This window comes from Aethalodelphis obliquidens, unplaced genomic scaffold, assembly GCF_003676395.1.
Source record: "Aethalodelphis obliquidens isolate GAN/ISIS:26980383/991018 unplaced genomic scaffold, ASM367639v1 scaffold16, whole genome shotgun sequence".
NCBI lineage: Eukaryota > Metazoa > Chordata > Mammalia > Artiodactyla > Delphinidae > Aethalodelphis > Aethalodelphis obliquidens.
In genome coordinates this window covers 20,081,831-20,100,773 of record NW_020837960.1, presented here as the reverse complement: position 1 = coordinate 20,100,773, position 18,943 = coordinate 20,081,831, and the positions used below count along the sequence as shown (strand labels likewise).

General features: G+C 37.1%; 2 protein-coding genes across 7 annotated transcripts in view; one reads left to right on the top strand and one right to left on the bottom strand.

The window, feature by feature from the left end:
- The window catches only part of LHFPL6 (LHFPL tetraspan subfamily member 6), a 273,997-nt gene extending 272,268 nt beyond the window's left edge, over nt 1-1,729 (bottom strand). For 2 of the 3 annotated variants that reach the window (XM_027116442.1, XM_027116445.1), the window contains exons 1-2: nt 1,638-1,729; nt 1,187-1,300 (exon numbers count right to left, since the gene is read on the bottom strand). The gene's annotated coding sequence lies outside the window, so the exon portion shown is untranslated. Of the gene's footprint in view, nt 1-1,186; nt 1,301-1,415; nt 1,434-1,637 lie in introns of those variants that run through there. The other variant, XM_027116443.1, reaches the window with a different exon arrangement.
- Nucleotides 1,730-1,836: 107 nt separating this feature from the next.
- Nucleotides 1,837-18,943, top strand: part of COG6 (component of oligomeric golgi complex 6) — an 82,884-nt gene continuing 65,777 nt past the window's right edge. The window contains exons 1-7 of one of the 4 annotated variants that reach the window (XM_027116439.1): nt 1,837-2,074; nt 3,973-4,116; nt 8,094-8,165; nt 9,462-9,520; nt 15,282-15,393; nt 15,754-15,836; nt 16,214-16,284. In XM_027116439.1, the coding sequence (XP_026972240.1) occupies nt 1,922-2,074; nt 3,973-4,116; nt 8,094-8,165; nt 9,462-9,520; nt 15,282-15,393; nt 15,754-15,836; nt 16,214-16,284 (694 nt within the window). In that variant the 5' untranslated portion in view covers nt 1,837-1,921. The remainder of the gene's footprint in view (nt 2,075-3,972; nt 4,117-8,093; nt 8,166-9,461; nt 9,521-15,281; nt 15,394-15,753; nt 15,837-16,213; nt 16,285-18,943) is intronic. The other 3 variants (XM_027116436.1, XM_027116437.1, XM_027116438.1) reach the window with 3 other exon arrangements.

The window sequence follows — 18,943 nt, the reverse complement described above, 5'->3', positions numbered from 1 at the left end:
GGGTAGTTATGCAGATAACAATAGTGTATTAAAAGGATCCAGCATTGAGCCTGATTCTCAATAAATTTGGACACTAAATAATAGAAACTATTGTTTTTAATACAGGGAAGAATGTAGAGGACTGAGCATTCTATTTTGTTCTGTGATTCACCAGACGTGGCTTTAATAAATGCCATATTATACTTTGATGAAGTCACAGTGACCAAAATGATGTGACTTCCACTTATTTCAGAAGCCAAAGAGCAGGAAAGCTTTAATAACTAACCAAAGGGGAAGAGGGGGAAATTGAAGTGGCCCTCCTTTCAACTGATACTTGGAAGGTAAGTATGTCCACGTTTTACACTTCAGCATGGTTCTTCTGTGGTTATATAAAAATGCTTTCCCACATGCCGCGGAGCAACTAAGCCTGTGCGCCACAACTACTGAGCCTGCGCTCTAGAGCCTTCGAGCCACAACTACTGAGCCCACGTGCTACAACTACTGAAGCCCACGCACCTAGAGCCCATGCTCCGCAGCAAAGAGAAGCCACCACAATGAGAAGCCCACGCACCGCAACGAAGAGTAGCCCCACTTGCCACAACTAGAGAAAGCCACGTGAAGAAACGAAGACCCAACGCAGCCAAAAACAAACAAATAAATAAATTTATAAAAAAATTCTTTGTTATATAAAAATGCTTTACTCTTTTACATGCGTGTATTTGCTCTCCCATTAAATTAAAATATTTAGGTCGGAGCCTGTCTCTAATACTTTCAGTGTCTACTATATTAAGGAAGTTCAATATACATAAATATCTTTTACATTTTCAATAAAAGAAAACCTTTATCTTCAATAAAAATTGTTATATATAAATATTACATATACACATATATATATAAAACCTAGGTCTCTAATGAGGCTTACCTGAATATTTATTTTAACTGTTGGAAAATACTGATTTGAACTGTTGAAAAGTATTGATTTCAAGCCCTTAACTTAGTATTTATAGTTAGCCTTATAAAAGAATGATAGATGAACATTAAAAAATATACAAATTGCTTTAAATATATTTAAATTTTACAATAATTTCCCTGTCTTCATCCTACTATATCATCCTAATTTTCAAATTATTTTCTTTCCTTTTTTTTTACAATTGCAAATTCAGAGAAGTACAAATAAACACAGAAAAGTAGGCCATAATTACCTTACCTTAATAACCGCTGTTGACATACTAAGTAACCCACGGGGAAGATTAGAAAATTCAGTCCGTTTGGAAAGGTACAAAATGAAAATTGGAAGCCTCTCTTCCAAAGGAATGTCATCCTGAAAAAAAAAAAGCCTAAATTTACACGTACCTCTATTTCACACACACACCACACACACACCACACAAGTGATCACACTATACACACTGTAACTCGCCTTGCTTTTTCACATACTATATTTTGGAATTCTTTCCACATCTGCATTTAAATCTCCTTCATAGCAGGAAACAGTTACAAAGTATTCTACAGCGAATTTAACTAGAGTTAGCTTCTACTGAACACAGTTGCCCAGGCACAGGCCTCAGTGTATTTTACTTAAGTCTAGCTCAGACTTTCACAGATTCAGGACCCCGAAGTGCCTTTAATCCCATAAACCGTAATTCCCAAACTCCAAACCTGATTTGAATTCCAGTCCACTTTGCAAAATCTCGCGTTACTCTCCTCTCACCCGGCGGGTCTTGCTCCGCCTCCCCCAACTTCTCTACCCTGCCAGCAGCTGTTACCACTCCTAGCAGCCTGGCGGCACAGGAGTGGGCGAAGCAGAGCCTTCCGAGGGCGCATGCGCGGCAGATGCGCGCCTGCGCGCTACGGGGCTGCCGGCGCGCTACGGGGCTGCGCGCGCGTCAGTGCTCTGGGCTAAGGTAGCTGGGGCCGAGTTGGGGGGCGGGACGTGCGGCGCTATGGCCGAGGGCAGCGGGGAAGTAGTAGCAGTGCCCGCCACCGGGGCTGCCAACGGCCTCAACAATGGGGCCGGCGGGCCCTCGGCGCAGACTAACAACCCGCTATCGCGGAAACTGCGTAAGATCCTGGACACACGGCTGGACAACGACAAGGTGAACGGAACTGGCGGGGTCGAGGGTGCTGCGTCGTCCGCGGGTCGGACCCGGGCTGGGGGCGGTGTCTGTCCGGCGCCCTCGGGCTCGTCCCTGTCCCCGCCGCGGAGGGGACCCCAGGTCCGCGGGACCCGCTGCGCTGCCGTGTGGGGCAGGTGAGAAAGGGGAGGCCGAGGAGCCCCTGGAAGAGCAAAGAGGTTTCCTGGGTGTTGCCCCATATTTAATTAAAACTGTTCTTCGAAGACTCTGGATAGGGAAGGCAAACGGTGAAGTCCCCTGCCCCCGCAGGTGTCGGGGGTCTGAGCAGGGAGGGGAGAGGAGAGCCCCAGGCAGGAGAAGAAAAATGCAAAAGAGCAAACTACAAAATAAGACAGCGCGAATGGTGAGCTTAGGGGGAACAGGAGATCAGGGCTAAGCATCCTTGAGCCTTTCCATTGACAGGTGAAAACAATTAAAATAATTTGCAGCGTGAAAGGGCTACCACCTGCTCATGGCTACTAGTTTTTGTTGTGAGCTAAGCACTGTCTATGATGTATGGGCTCATGCTGTATTTCTTTACAAGATAGTTTATCTTGTAAACTACCTTGTATTTCTTTACAGGATAGTTTATCCTCTCCCAAGTACCTCCTGAAACTTAGATTGGACTTTCCATCTTCCGTGGTAGCAGATTATCTCTTCTGTATCACTGAGTCGCTAGGTATATTGGTCATGCCATGGTGGCATAAAGAAAAAAGAATGTGTATAAGTGAGAGTTTTACAGATAAGTTTCTATCTAAAATTTTTAGATAAGTTTCATAGATAAATTTTTATTTTTTATACATATTTTAGACTATGTTTAAGTGAGAGTTTTACAGATACATTTTTATAGATAAAAATAGAATTTTTAATCTATAGATACAGAATTTTTACCTATAAATTTTATTTTTATAGATAAATTTTTAGGTAACTGACAGTAAGCTGTCAATAAGAATTGGTGTGTAAAAAATAGCGTTATACTATAATGAGTAAGAAAGATTGGCTCTGGGACCACCACTTATTAGATATAACCACCAAATTGGTGCATTATGGTTTCAATAAGTCCCTTAACTTCTGTGAGCTTATGTTAAGTTTCTAAATTGGGAATACTGCCAGTAACCTCCTCAGGGTTGTTGTGCAGGTTCAATGAGAGAATCCAGGTGAAATGCTTAGCACAGTGCCGCAGCAGTTATTTCTTGTTAAATGTTAATTCATTTTTTAAAAATTTATTTATTTTTGGCTGCATTGGGTCTTCGTTGCTGCATGCTGGCTTTCTCTAGTTTCGGCGACGGGGGGCTACTCTTGTGCGCGGGCTTCTCATTGCGGTGGCTTCTCTTGTTGCGGAGCACGTGCTCTAGGCGTGCGGGCTTCAGTAGTTGTGGCGCACGGGCTCAGTAGTTGTGGCTCGCGGGCTCTAGAGTACAGACTTATTAGTAGTTGTGGCGCACAGACTCAATTGCTCCGCGGCATGTGGGATCTTCCCGGACCAGGGTTCAAACCCATGTCCCCTGCATTGGCAGGCAGATTCTTAACCACTGCGCTGCCAGGGAAGTCCCAAGAATTTCCACTTTTTTTCAATGGCTATATCATAATGTCTTTAAACCAATCCTTTTTAGATGGACATTACGGTTTTTTCTAATCTTTGCAGTTCCAAACAATTCTGCATTGAATAATGTATATATGTCACAATACACAAGTAAGTATGTCCTTATTGTGTCTCAGAAATAGGTTTACTGTTCAGTAATGTGAAGGTCATCCAATATATTTTGGATTGTGTAATGGAAACAAATTATTTGGAAATGATTTCATTAAATTTTTGCTTGAGATTAGAAAAACATTTGAAAATCGGTCCCAATAATGTTCTTTTATTATCAATTATGTAGGAGATGTTGGAAGCTCTCAAGGCACTCTCAACCTTTTTTGTTGAAAATAGTTTGCGCACTCGAAGAAATTTACGTGGAGATATTGAACGCAGAAGTTTAGCCATCAATGAAGAGTTCGTAAGCATTTTCAAGGAAGTGAAGGAAGTATGTAAACTTTTCACTTACCATTTATTGAGAGCTTACTATATGCCTGGCTCTGTGCTGAGCTTCTCTATGGATAGAGTTGATATGTTTGCAACTCGTGTACCGTGCTCAAATAGAAATTTAGCTACTTACTCCAGCAGCTTCTAGGTCTTTCTCTGGATTAGTGTGATTTCTAAATCTCTAACCTCCACTAGTGCTGCTTTTTGGAAAGTTGTAACATATGTTCCAGGATGTTCTTTTAGGAATCTTCGCTTTTGAAACAAACAAACAAACAAACAAAACATAGCACTTCTCTGAGTGGTTTTCCAGTAGAAATAGTCCCTCACTGAATAAACCTCCCTTAGATAACCACTTCTCCGCTGGAGATGAATTAGGATTGAGTTACTTTACTGCATCCTAAATTATGAAATTTTCAGATTAATTAAGATCAATGACTTCAGTTAATAAATAATGTTTCATTACACTTGAGTGAGCAGTCTACTCACCATAGGGTGAAAATGAATTTTATTTATTATGTTATATTTTATTTATGTATTATATAATACATATTAATTCGTTAATTATGTTAATATTACTGAGTGATATTACATAGTTAATAGTTCTGTGTGAGTTGTATGAAAGTGTCATACATGGTTCTAGTGAGACAGATTATTTTTAACAGTGTAGTAGGATTTCATTGGCTGAAGGCTAATAATCTGGAAGATTAAAAGGGAAGTTTGGTAGTGTTCATAAAAATAGGGAGCGATAGTAGTGATGAGCACATCTAAACTGTACTCTCTAAACACCATTTCCCTCTGGAAGGAGGTACCAAGTGAGGAGGCTGTATAAGACTACTGGGAAGTGTCAAAAGGACTCTGGAGCTATAATTTAAGAGGTTTCCACTGGCCAAATATAGGATGATTTGAGCATCAGTAGGAATGACTGCAGTGGACTGAAACACAGCAAGCGTATTTAAATCCATGAGTTCATAATGATACTAAAAACCAACAGAACCCTCACTGCTTATCTTAGGTGGATATGAGGGAACCAACTTATCGTTTTGAAAACAACTAAATAAACGGAAAGAGTCAAGCATTTATCCTGTCTTTGGTACCAACTATATACAATTGTTGAGGCAAGGGTTCCCTTTATAGTAATATTCCACTTACTAAATGAAGAAATGATAGAAGAGTTTGTAACCACTGTTTAAAGGATCTAGCTCAGGGTTTCTTAGTCTTGGCACTATTGACATTTGGGGCCAGATAGTTGTTGAGGGTTGTCTTCTGCTTTGTAGGATGTTTGGCAGCATCCCTGGCCTCTGTCCACTATATACCAGGAGCACCACCTTTCCTCAAGTTGTTCCAGCCAAAAATGTTTCCAAACATTGCCAGATGCCTCCTTGGGGGACAAATTTGCCCAAGTTGAAACCACTGATCATCAGTAACTGCTTATCTCACAAAAAGAAACAGTCATATATGTGACTCCTAACAAAGGTATACAACATCACCTGTGAAGAATTCTTGCAAGAAAATTGGACCAGAATATAATCAAGCTTCTAGATCTAATTGCAAGTTTATAGGAAATACTGGGGACAGAGGAGTATGTTAACAGTATGAAGAAGCAGTCAGCAAGTCTGGTGTGCTGGGAACTGTGCAGGCAAATGAACTGGTTTCTTCAACAAATAAATTGTAAGAGAAAGACAATTTATTTAAAGAAATAAAGGAAATATCAACCAGTTGATGTTTGTGAATCTCATTTGGTTCCTGACTTGAACAAATTATTTAAAAATCTGAAACAACTGGGAAAATTTGAACACTGAATAGAAATTTCATATTAAGGGATTATTGTTGAATGTTTAGATGGGTAAATGGCATTTTTTTTTGAGTTCTCTTAGACGTGCATACCGATATGTTTATGGATGAAATGATATGCTATCTAGAATTCAAAATAATTCAGCTTAGGGAGGGAGAAAGTGGATGGGAAGAGAGTTAGAAAGTGGGTACAGAGATAGATTACACAAGAGTGGTCATGAGTTGCTAATTGTTAAAGCCGTGTGTTGTGTACATAGGCATTCACATTATCTCAACTTTTAGATAATTTTGAAATTTTTCCATAATAAAAGATTTCTTTAAAGGTATCATACTGCAATTGTATTTAACAATCTGTAATTTTATTTAATCGGGAATAAAAGGCAGTTTGAGTTCAAATGAAGACTTTACATACAAGCAATGTAAAGGTTCTTGAATTACAATTTAGCAAATCTCTGCATTTAACTCATATATTAAGAGATGTAATTTCTATTATTTTACAAATCAGATTCATTCAGTATACTATAGTAGCTAAAGTAAATATTAGGAGTAGTTATTCTTGACCTTGTTGGCTGATAATGTCATAGTGCTAGTCTTATACAGTGAGATTTAAGGAAATAGATTAATTTGCCTATTAGTACCTGTTTGCTATTGCTGACATTAATTGCTATTTTGAAATCATTCTTTTATTGTTTAAAGCAGTTTAGCACTTAAATAATTTGATTTACATCCTATTAATGGTAAGATACAGAGAGTAACATTTGAAAATGTCTGGTGCTATGATTTTTATAATTCAAAGTACTTTATATAGAGAAAGGAAAAAATTTAATTCTGGAACTAGGATGTATGCTCATATTCTTGTAAGTGATTTCCTAACTCTGGTTCATCCTTACATTTTGTTCGTAGTCCTGCTTGGTTGCTTTCTTATCTCTTGCCCTGTGATTGGCCCACCCCTTCATAAAACTGTCATGTTTTTATTTGAAGGTTTGGGCATTGTGTTGAAAGAGACCATAATAAGACCCTGTCTACCACTGAAACTTTCTTTCCTTGCATATCTTTCTGTTGTGTGACACTGAATTGAATTGGGAAAAAGAAGATAATAGTGCAGTATGAAGTTAAATATAATTCTGTGATATCATTTTTTCATATTAAGAGATTGGTTCAGTAAAGATTGTAGAGAATGATTTAGTAAAGAGTTTGGAGCCTGGGAGGCCTGTTGGAAGACCGTTTTTTATCAGTCCATACAGGAGAAAGCAATTGAACTGAACTCAAGTAGTAGTTGTTTGGGTTGTAAAAAAAAGAAATGGATAAGATGTACATAATAAGGGCTATAAATGATAGACCTTAGTGACCAGCTAAATTCTTGCATATGTGGAGGGGGCTGGAGGTGGGAGTATATAGGGAAAGAATGTTACTGGGAGACTTACCAGATTTTTGGCATGATCTAATATGTGATTACTTTCAACCATATAGGAGGAGGCACTATTGTTAGTTTATTGGGTTTTCAAATTTTCTTGTTTTTTATTAATTAAAAGTTATAAATAATTCATTATAGAAAAGATAATAAATTCAGAAATAGAAGGAACTAGCGATATTACTTATGATTCTACTACACAGAAATAACCTGTCAGTATTTTATTGTATAGCCCTTCATAGAGTCTTCCCTGTGTTCTTCTGCACACATATATATGTATTGCTTTATAAGCCTTTTTTTAGCTTTATATAGACATCTTTCCATGCTAATTTACACACACACACACACACACACACACACACACACAGATATTATCATTGTTAATGTATGCACGGGTTTCCATTGTATGGTTGGAAACATTTCCCATTTGCCGTTTGTTTTAGGCAACTCTGTTGATCATCTCTTACATATGTTGCACACTTATCTGATTAATTTCTTAGGGTAAATTCCTAGTGTGAGAATTTCTGAATAAACGGGTATTCATATTCTTAAAGCATTTGCCATTTTCCTATTGTCAGACCCTCTAAAAAGAATATACTAGGTTTTCTTTTTTTACATCTTTTCTTATACTAGATATTATTTTTAATCGTTTTCAGTCTTAAACATGGGATCTTTTGTCATGCTTTGGCAAGAAAGGGACAAAAATAAGGATTTGGCTAAGAGGAGAAATTTCTTTAACTATATATACTGCTTGATGTTACTTTTTTCCTTTTCAGGAACTTGAAAGCATACATGAAGATGTTCAGGCAATGAACAGCTGTTGTCAAGATATGACATGTCGCCTACAGGTACTGTATAATGTCTGGATTTTAGCCTAGTTCCTGATAAGCTTTCAGAAATTGCTAGATAGGTCTACAAAATGTGTGGATATCTGATACATCATGCCCTGTAGGATGTTTGAATATAAATATTATGCTTATTTTTTTTTTAACTATAAATGTCTTTGTGTCTCTTTGGTGATGGTTTACTAATATTGCACAGTTAACTCCAGAAGCCTTTATATTTTGATCTTGCCAGTATAGACATAACTGTGGAATTTTGATAAACTTTTCAATCCCATAATGTTCAACAAATGCAGCAGAAATAAATTCCTTAGTGGAAAGCCTTAGGAATGATTTCAAACTAATGCTATGCCCAGTAAAGACCCAGCTTAATTATGATTTATGTTCAGCCTAAAAATATCTCAGGAAAATGTATGTAAGTTTAAGTCTGTTTATTAAAGCAGTTCCAAACCTCTAGATTGGCTGTAGAGTTAACATTGACCTACATACTTCTGACTCATTTAATGCCCTGTGTTTCTACCTGCCTCACAACCACTGACTTGTTTCTCTTCTTGTTAGTAACTGCCTTAGTTTTGTAGTGTTCCCCAGTTCAGGTCTTTGAGAGAGAATCTCACTGGTTACACTTGTGATTTGTTTCAATTCACTTTATAAATATTTTCCTAATCCTTGAAATACCTTTTCATCAAGTTTTCACTCCTGATCCTTTCAGCTCTGGTTTGGGGGAGAGAGGATTGTTTAGTATGACTTGGCCAGGAACAGCCCTCTGTCCTTTAGATGGGGCTATCTTTAATGTCCTCCAAAATCCTATATGAGGGTTTTCTTTTTTGTATATCCCAGCTCTCAAATTTTTATCTCCATCTTGGGTATTTCTGTTGAGTTCCACAGCAGCATATCAGTGACTTAACTTACAGCTTCATTCGGAGGTTTCCTGGTACCTCAACTCAGCATGTCTATAGCCGAAGTCCTCTTCTTCATCCTTACCTGGCTCTGGCAGTGCTTCTGTTCCACTAAGAAGCATCAGGAACTATTAAATTCCTTAATAAACATCGTTGTGATACCTTTTTCTTTCTTGTAAGCCTTAGCATTCTGTGTGTATTGAGAATTCTGAGTGAGCTCTTCTTCTTAAACGTAGTGTATGAGCCTTGAAACATCTATTTCAGGTACTTGGGCCTTTTTTAAACTTTTGAGTTCTGGAGTGTGATCTCGTTTGCTATAGTCTGAACTCCAGTAAGTGGCAGTATTAGTTTTCTGAAGTTGAAAAAAGTTGAAATGTACTGATAATAGGTATGTTTATAATTTTAGGCAGCAAAGGAACAGACTCAAGATTTAATAATAAAAACCACTAAGCTTCAAGCTGAAAGGTAAGTTTTTCTTTACATAATCAACTCTTCATTAATTTGGAGATAACTGGGAAAGAAAATTATAGATAACTTCAAAGTTAAAACAATAATCAAAAATGTGACTCAAAAATGATACAAAGTATGAGGTTCTAAGCTGTTATCCAAGAGTAAAATAAACATAAAACAATAGTTTAGGGACATTGATAATTGGGATGATTGAGAGATTATCCCTCTTTGGAAGTGATGATGCATTGTTTGTTTGCCATAGAATTAAAAAATGACTGCTTTTTAAAATGTGGATTTTTCAAATTTTTAGTAATTTTATTATCTTTTTCTCACAATTGTCTTTTATTTTTTACTTCTGATTATGCATCTTGCTACAGTCAAGATACAGAACCGTTCCATCACCACACAGGTCTCTCCCATTGGTGCATGGACCACAATGAGAAAAGTTGCAGCCTCAGCTGATGTGAAGAGATGGTTGGCTCTGCAGAGCAGCCAACTCTCTAAGGAAAGGCAGGTGCTGGATTTCTGTACTCAGAACTAAGCATGCGCCTTGAGCATCGAATTAAAATGTTTTTGGTATCAAAACTAATCTTTTGAAAGAAAAGTTTCCTAGAAAAGAAATTTGCAGTTAGAGATCCACACATAAATTTTTCTGTTACGTTATTGTTGGCTGACTATAAAAACATATATGGATTCAACTGAAAATTGTGACTAAAAAATGAAACTAAGAGTAACAGATCACCAATCCTGTATACAAAGTTTGTGGTCTGAGTTTCTGGTCTGAGTTAAATCTTTCTCTTGCCATCTTTACTGTAGTGTGTAGTACAGTCTTGTAACTAATGATTGGTTTGATTGACTCTCTTTCCTACTGAACTGTGAGCTCCTTGAGAACGATGACAATTTCTTAGTCTCTTTTTGTGTCTCCAATGCGTAACACATTGTAGATTCAATAAATAATTTTGAGTGAATGAATATGAAATATAGCTATTCCAGTGTCAGGAAAGGAACATAAAATAAAAAATGAAAAATAAGCATTTTATTGGAGCTCGTAACATGTATGGGACTGGTTAGTGTCTGCAGGAGGCAATATTAGAATATTGTCCTTCTGTTCATATGTTGTCAAAACTATTTAAGCAAGGTTGTTTATGTTTATTATTTTAGTAAGCCTATGAAAAAAGTGTTTCGGCCTGGCATGTTTCTGGGAAGCAAACATTTATGACATTCTAGTATCCCAAGAGCTATGGATTTGATGTGCCAAATGAACATTTGTGTGAATGTATTTTAAGAAAATTACATAGCAGAAATCATAACAGATTCCTGGGTGCTGGCAGAGTTGTTTTTCCATTTTAAAAAATTACCTTTTCCTTTTTAACGAGAAACTTAGACAAGCATTTGGCTTTAGAAATAGAAATTCTATGGGCTTATTTGGATAACATGATATTCTTATTCAGACAAATTTATAAATGATATGAATATTTTTTCCAACTGAGTTAGAAGGAGGTCATTTTGACAGCTGTTGCTCTATAGGTAAAGTTTGGTGTAGAATTGTCTCCACAGAACTGCAGTTTAACATTTGCCCTTAATGTTTAATTGACAGTCAGAAGATGGGTTTCATTGATGATTAGGAAAGGCTATGTCCAGATGAACATACCTCCATATTTTTGAATACCACCGAAATCACTAATTATTATGTATTTTTTTGTCTCATGGAAAGGCCTACCAGCCAAATTTCTGTCTGGACTCAGAAAAACATAGCCTCTGGCTTATGTTTGTTTATTTTTGAGGTGTAGTATGTTAGTGGAAAGAATGTAGACCTTGAAAACCTGAATTCTAATACAAATCTTGGGTAAGAGGTCATTAGATTTTTAATCTTTAGCGAGTTATTTCTTAACCTCCCTCAGTCTCAGTTATCACATCTGAAAAAAGGAATAATAAACTATGTCACAGGGTATAGTCTGCTGAACACACTGTCTGACATACCTCAAGGAGCGTTACCCTCCATATTTCTCCCCCCTTATTAGACAAAGTTGTGTAGCACATCTTGTTTCTACATTGGCTTTGGTGGCTGGAAGTTTAGGCTGTTCTGCACTTAATTGCGATAGCTTTCCTCGGCTATGTTATTTAAGTTCTCATTCTTTCTCTTTCTTTTTTCTTTTTTTTATTTTTTAATTTTATTTATTTTTGGCTGCGTTGGGTCTTCGTTCCTGGGCGCAGGCTTTCTCTAGTTGGGGCAAGCAGGAGCTCCTCTTAGTTGCAGTGCACGGGCTTCTCATTGCGGTGGCTTCTCTTGTTGTGGAGCACAGGCTGTAGGCACACAGGCTTCAGTAGTTGCAGCACACGAGCTCAGTAGTTGCGGCACACGGGCCCTAGAGCATGTGGGCTTCAGTAGTTGCAGCGTGTGGGCCCAGGGCATGTGGGCTTCAGTAATGTGGCTTGTGGGCTCTAGAGCACAGGCTCAGTAGTTGTGGCACATGGGCTTAGTTGCTCCGCGGCATGTGGGATCTTCCCGGACCAGGGCTTGAACCCATGTCCCCTGCATTGGCAGGTGGATTCTTAACCACTGCGCCACCAGGGAAGTCCCTCTTGCTCTCTATTTTATTTTTTAATGGTTTTGTAATTTTAATTATTTGTTATAAACTATTTTAGTTTAGGTTTTGAAGTTGGTAACATATAAAAATATAAAAAGGATTTATTTTGCACAAATATACATGTGAAAATATAGAGCATATGTGATACATATTCTTTCATTGCCTGGTAAAAAGTTAGGAGAAGGCAGGGGAGCATCACATCTTTCTTCTTTCTTCTCCTTTATGTATGTAAGACTTAAAGAAGAAAATTACAATCAGGTATAGTTTCACCACCCAGACATAGCCACTGTTAACAGTTCAGTGTATCTTCTCCCAGAGTTAGTATGTGTGCATAGTTACATTTTACTTCATTCACGTAAAATTTCATGTTCATTTTCCTATATCTCTTATTTTTAAAAAACATGTTTTTTAATGTGGCATTGTATTTTTTCTTGTGAATGAACAGGCATTTTTAAATTATCAGATATTGTTTCCATTATTAAACATAATGGTTTGGTAAGTGTTTTTAAATCATTTTGTGCATTTCAGATTATTTTCTTAGGATAAATTCCTAGAATTTAATTGTAATTAAAGAATCAAATGGTAGAAATTTTAAAGAGTGTCTTCATATATATTGCCTAAATTTCTCTCCGGAAAGGTTATGCCAATTTCTAGCTTCATCAGCAATATATGAGAATGTCTATTTTATTAAACCCTGTAGACACTAGATGTTGTCATTAAAAACAGCAATTTTATAGATAAAAAATGTTATCACACTATTTTAATTTACATTTAACCGAATATTGGTAGATCAACCTTGTTTTCATTTTGTTTTGCCATGTATATTTCTTTGCTTTTTTTTGTTTTGATCTATATCTTATGCCTCCCCACCCACCCCTTTTTTTTTTGCTAGCTTTTTTCAATTATTTTGAAATTATTTGGTGGAGATGAGTTTAGAAGTTAGAGTTAAAATATGACAGGGGTATATTTTCAGGGAAAAAAATTACCACAAGATTCATAAATCATGTTCTGGGATGGTTTAAAAGAATCATTATAAAAATGAAATAATCTGTTTATTTTATATACTCAGGCAGTATGTGAATACATGTCCTGAAAATTCCTGTGTACGTGTAAAGTTTCTTTCTAAAAGTACATGGGGGTTGCTGTACGTATTTTTCTGTGACTTGTTTTTTGTACCTATAAGTGCCTTATAGATAATTTTGTGTGAATACATATAGCTCGACCTCATTTTTTATTTGCTGCATATTATTCCACAGTATGCATTTGCCATATTCACTTATGTTTTATATAACTTACATCATATACAGTGATTACATGAATATACATCAAATACTCTTAGAAGTTTTAATTTACAATAACCATTTATGTTTTATTTTAGCATTAATTTCATATACTTTTAATTTAGATACTAAAAGCCCTCCAAAAGTTACCATATTTCATTTGTATTGTACAGTAGGGCAGGGTCTGCCTCATGTGTACCTTTTGTCACCTCAGACCCTAGCTCAGGGCCTTTACACCTTGGAGATCCCCGTTCATGCTACTTGATTGTACAAATACTCCTCAACTTCGTCAAGAATGGTTGTGAAATTTTACCTGGGAAGACTATATATGGTAAAACTAAAGAGTAATGTGATTTAAATAATATCTTGAATTTACAGTTGATCCTTGAGCAATACGGGTTTGAACTGCACAGGTCCACTTATATGTGGGTTTTTTTCAGTTAATACGTACTGCAGTCCTACACAGTCCATGGTGGGTTGAATCCTCTGGTGCAGAGGGCTGGCTGTAAAGTTGAATCTGGCTGGTGCAGATTTTCCATTGCACAGGGCAAGGGGTTGGGGGCTGGGGTCGGCGTCCCTGACCCCCATGTTGTTCAAGGGTCAACTGTACTAGATTTAGTTAAAGCAAAATGAACCAATAAAGGGATGAATTTTCCGTTGTGCGTGATAAATTGACTATAAAGATCCAAAAGAAACTCTCAAAACGTTTTCATTGAAATGGTTAATTTGTATAGTCTCAAGGAATTTTATGAAGTGTTAAAATTGCTTTAAATCCTGTATGATAACAATTTGACCTTTATCTAAAAATATAAAACAAAACCTGTTTAGGTAACTTTTAGATATCAGTATCAGTATTAATATGATGATTAAGGACATAGGCTATTTAAATCTGTATAAATTTAATTAGGTGATTTACATTATTTGAGAAAAACAGAACATTACTGCCACCTGGAGGACCTTTCCTTTCTAACCTTCTATGTCATTCAGCAGGGCATTTGACTGAATTTAAAACCTCACAACTCGAGTGCAAACAAAGATGGCATGCATTGTACTGTCTGTTCAGATAGGGTTAATGTTTATCTTTGTTCAGTTTCATTTGAATATTGGTAGATTGTAGAGTATCACTGCCCTGTGAATACTACTAGTGAAACACTTATAATTTTATTTATATGTCTTCACATCTAAGATCTAGAAGGCAGGGATGTTGAATTTCTGCTCTTGTAGTTTGTATTCCTGACTTGCCCTTAGATGGGACCCTGCTCAGTCCTCCAGGTCCCTGCAGACTATAGAGTGTGCCTTTTGCTAATTGTCAGCTAGTCTAGATAGGTTGCATTCGGATAGTATAATTGAAAAGACTTTTTTTTTTATTATCGTATGCAGAAAAAGTGGGGAAGGGAGAGTGGAAGAGTGATTTTTTTGATTTAATGAGGGATTACTAAATGAATTCTTGACTACTATTTCTAACCTAAAATAAAAAAATAATGGACCTGATTTTTGGTTGTTGTGTACTTCATGTGCAAGCTTCAAAGGCTTAGGATTTTTTTAGTGACTGAGAAGAAATTAACTGGCATATTTCTCTTCTGTAAGATAACTTTGTTTTCAAGAGGCAAACTGTGCAAGTACACCTAAGTGGCTAAGGATTGTAATACCCGGACCATTCATGAACGTATTTCTTCTTCTGCTTAATGATTAATCATTTTACTGTGGCTTCTACTGAACAATATCAGCCAGTTTTATCACCTACGTGCCTGATGGGCTTCTAATATTTGAGGCAGAAATAAGGCTTTTGAAGATACTGAGACTCTTCCACACCTTTGTTTTAAAAGTTATGTCAGATGTAACTTGTTTTAAAGCTATGCAGATGCATAGTGTGCTTGATTTTTTGTTGCCTTTTTAAAAATATTACAGTCAAACATTAGAAATAAGAGCGCAAGTTGCAGATGCCTTCTTATCCAAGTTCCAGCTGACTTCTGACGAAATGAGTCTTCTCCGAGGTACAAGAGAAGGACCTATCACTGAGGTATTTTGCTTTCTGTTAAAATCACTTAAAGCATAGCAGTTACAGATGTTATAGAGAAATCACTCTTTTTTTAAGGCTTTATTTTACCACCTAAAATTTTTTTTGATTTAAAAATGTTTTTAAATTTAGCAATTAAGGTGCATATTTTAAATTACCTTATTTTTCAAAGCAATACATAAACTTTTGGTTGTTTTTAGAAGTCAAAGAGTACAACATGGCTTACAAAGAAAACCTACATCACCTATCCCACTCCTTCCCATCTCTAAGTCCTTTGGCAACCATTTTCAATCTTGTTAATTTCTTCTTTTGTAAATTCTGTATTCTAGATCTATAGTTAAAAAATATGCTTTAATTTTAAAGGATTTTTTCAAGGCATTGGGAAGAGTAAAACAGATTCATAATGATGTCAAAGTTCTCTTGCGTACAAACCAACAAACAGCAGGGTGAGTAGTCTTTTCAGTTCATGATTGTGTTACCTTTTGTATTTCCAAAATTTAACGATTTTCTAGGTTCTTCAAGTATATGACATTATGACATTTTGTGAAATAGAAGTTTAATCTTTATGTATCTTTGGATAAGGAGAAAGTTATACCCTGATACGTTTAGAGTAAAACAGCAGTTGGGTATCTAAGTGATGGTGTTAAACTTGGCGACATTTAATTATAAACATTTACTGAAAAATTCCGCAAGATGATAAAAAGTTAGTAGGCTATAACCAAATCACTCTGTAATTAAATAAAGTGATTAGGTTCTTAGATGTATTCAATAGCTATTGGCTAAAACTTTTTAATAAATTATAATAAACCTTTAATGTTTTTAGTTTAGAAATTATGGAACAGATGGCCTTGCTTCAAGAAACATCTTATGAAAGACTTTACCGGTGGGCTCAAAGTAGGTGATTTCTTTTATGCAGTCTAGATTCATGAATATTAGTGTTTGATTTTGTTATTTCACTTAGTCTTTATTTGATATCATTTTGATCTTAGTAATCAAAAACTATTTTTAAAAAGAAAAACTTTATATTTGAACATATTGTCTTTGTATGTGTCTCATAAACATCTATCATTTAAGCACTGTCTATGATTAAGGATGGGAATAAAAAAATAAAGTCAGTATTTCTGCCCCAGATTATCTTAAAGTTGATTAGACATCTCTTGTTATTTACATGACATGTTATTTACATATAGTAGTTACTACAACTATAATAAATGGTGAGTTTTTCTATTACTGCTGTAACAAATTTAACACAATCTTAATGGCTTAAAATAACACAAATTTATTATTTTATAGTTCTGTAGTCAGAAATCACCATGCTAAAATTAAAATGTGGGCAGGGCTGCATTCATTTCTGGAGGCTCTAAGGAGTAGTCTGTTTCCTTGCTCATTCAGTTTGTTGGCATAACTAGTTCTTTGAGTCTGAGGACTGAGCTCTGAGTTGCCTTGCTGGCTGTCACTGAGGGTCTTTCCCAGCTTCTAGAGGCTGTCTGCATTCTTTGGCTTGTGGCCCCTTCCTCCATCTTCGAAGCCAGTAATGGGTAGATGGAGTCACTTTCTCACTTTGAATCTCTTCTGCCTCTTCTTCCATCTCATATCTCTAACTCTTCTGCTAGCCTTTTTTACTTTTAAGACCTATATGATTATCTTGGACCCACTTGGGTTATCTGGGAAAATGTCCCTATTTTAAGGTCTGTCACCTTAATTCCATCTGCAAAGTCCCTTTTGCCACGTAAGATGGCATATTCACAGGTTTCAGGGATTAGGGATCTTTGGAGGACCATTATTTTGCCTATCACAAATGGTTTATTTGCTTTAGATTTGCTTTAAAATGTTTCAGTAGTCTGTTCATAGAATTGCCTGTTAAAAACAAAGTAGTTAAGACTTCAAGAATGGAACATGTGCACAGGATATTTTAATAGATGTTACCAGCTGACTGTTGGAAGGAGTTGGGATTAAATCCAGTTAACCAGTATACTTGTACTTGACTGTGAAAAACCTTATGTGTTTCAGATGATTTACTCTTTATCTCCAAAATTTCTTTCTTTTTAATGTTTATTTATGTACGTATGTATGGCTGTGTTGAGTCTTCGTTGCTGCACGCGGGCTTTCCCTAGTTGCGGCGAGCAGGAGCTACTCTTCATTGCAGTGCACGGGCTTCTCACTGCGGTGGTTTCTCTTGTTGCGGAGCACGGGCTCTAGGTGCGCGGGCTTCAGTAGTTGTGGCTCGCGGGCTCTAGAGCGTAGGCTTAGTATTGTGGTGCACGGGCTCAGTTGCCCCATGGCATGTGGGCTTTTCCCGGACCAGGGATCGAACCTGCGTCCCCTGCATTGGCGGGCAGATTCTTATCCACTGCGCTACCAGGGAAGCCCCAAAACTTGTTTCTTTTTCTACTTCTCTTGTTTGCACTGTTTACTCCTATTTGGAGTATGGTCTGGCTTTCCCTTCTTTATATCCAAATCCTACCTCAGTCTTCAAAGTCAGGCTTAGGTTCTACATCTTCCTGGAACTCTCCACAACTACATTAAATCATAGTGGCTTTTCCCATCTCTGAACACTAACTACTGAATATATTTATTTGGTATTCAATAATTTACTACTCTAACATAACTTAACTTTTCATATATGTATGTCTTAGCTCTCCAGTTAGATTTCTGTTTTCATAAAGGCAAGGACATTGCCTCATATTTCTTTGTGCTCCCATGACGTCTAACATGGAAGTTCCAAACTGACATTCTGACTCCTAAGGACACTGGAGTCATCGTAAGGTAGCTCCAGTCCCATACACGTGTGTGTTTTTCTCAGTCAGTGTGTGCCAGAAAAATACACTGCTAGCGTGAGGTCCTCATATTCCCAAAGGCTGGGAACTTCTGAACATGCTCTGAGTTTTTTGAGCAGAGTGGACATTTAATAAGTATTTTATAGATAGGATAGTAAAATAAAGAACATATTGGTGTACAGATTTTTTAAACACTTTAAAATCTAAACAATTTTGAAATTATAATCTTAATACTATATATTAGTTACCCATATAAACATTTTAGCAAACTCCTTGAAGATTGCTCCCAAGGTAAGGAACTGGTAATATATGTTTAGTACTCCCTTCCCTCCTTGACATTGCCATGTGTATAGCAGTTATTTAGTGCACGTTTGTTCATTGACTGGTTTCTTCAGAACTGTAGTTTTTTATAATAATAAAATATGTGGGGACTTCCCTGGTGGCGCAGTGGTTAAGAAGCTGCCTGCCAATGCAGGGGACACGGGTCTGAGCCCTGGTCCGGGAAGATCCCACATGCCGTGGAGCAACTAAGCCCGTGAGCCACAACTACTGAGCCAGTGCTCAAGAGCCCGGAAGGCACAATTACTGAGCCCGTGCGCCACAACCACTGAGCCCACGTGCTGCAACTGCTGAGGCCCGCGCGCCTAGAGCCCGTGCTCCGCAACAAGAGAAGCCACCGCAATGAGAAGCCCGCGCACCGCAACAAAGAGTAGTCCCTGCTCGCTGCAACTAGAGAAAGCCCGTGCGCAGCAACAAAAGCCCAACACACCCCCCCC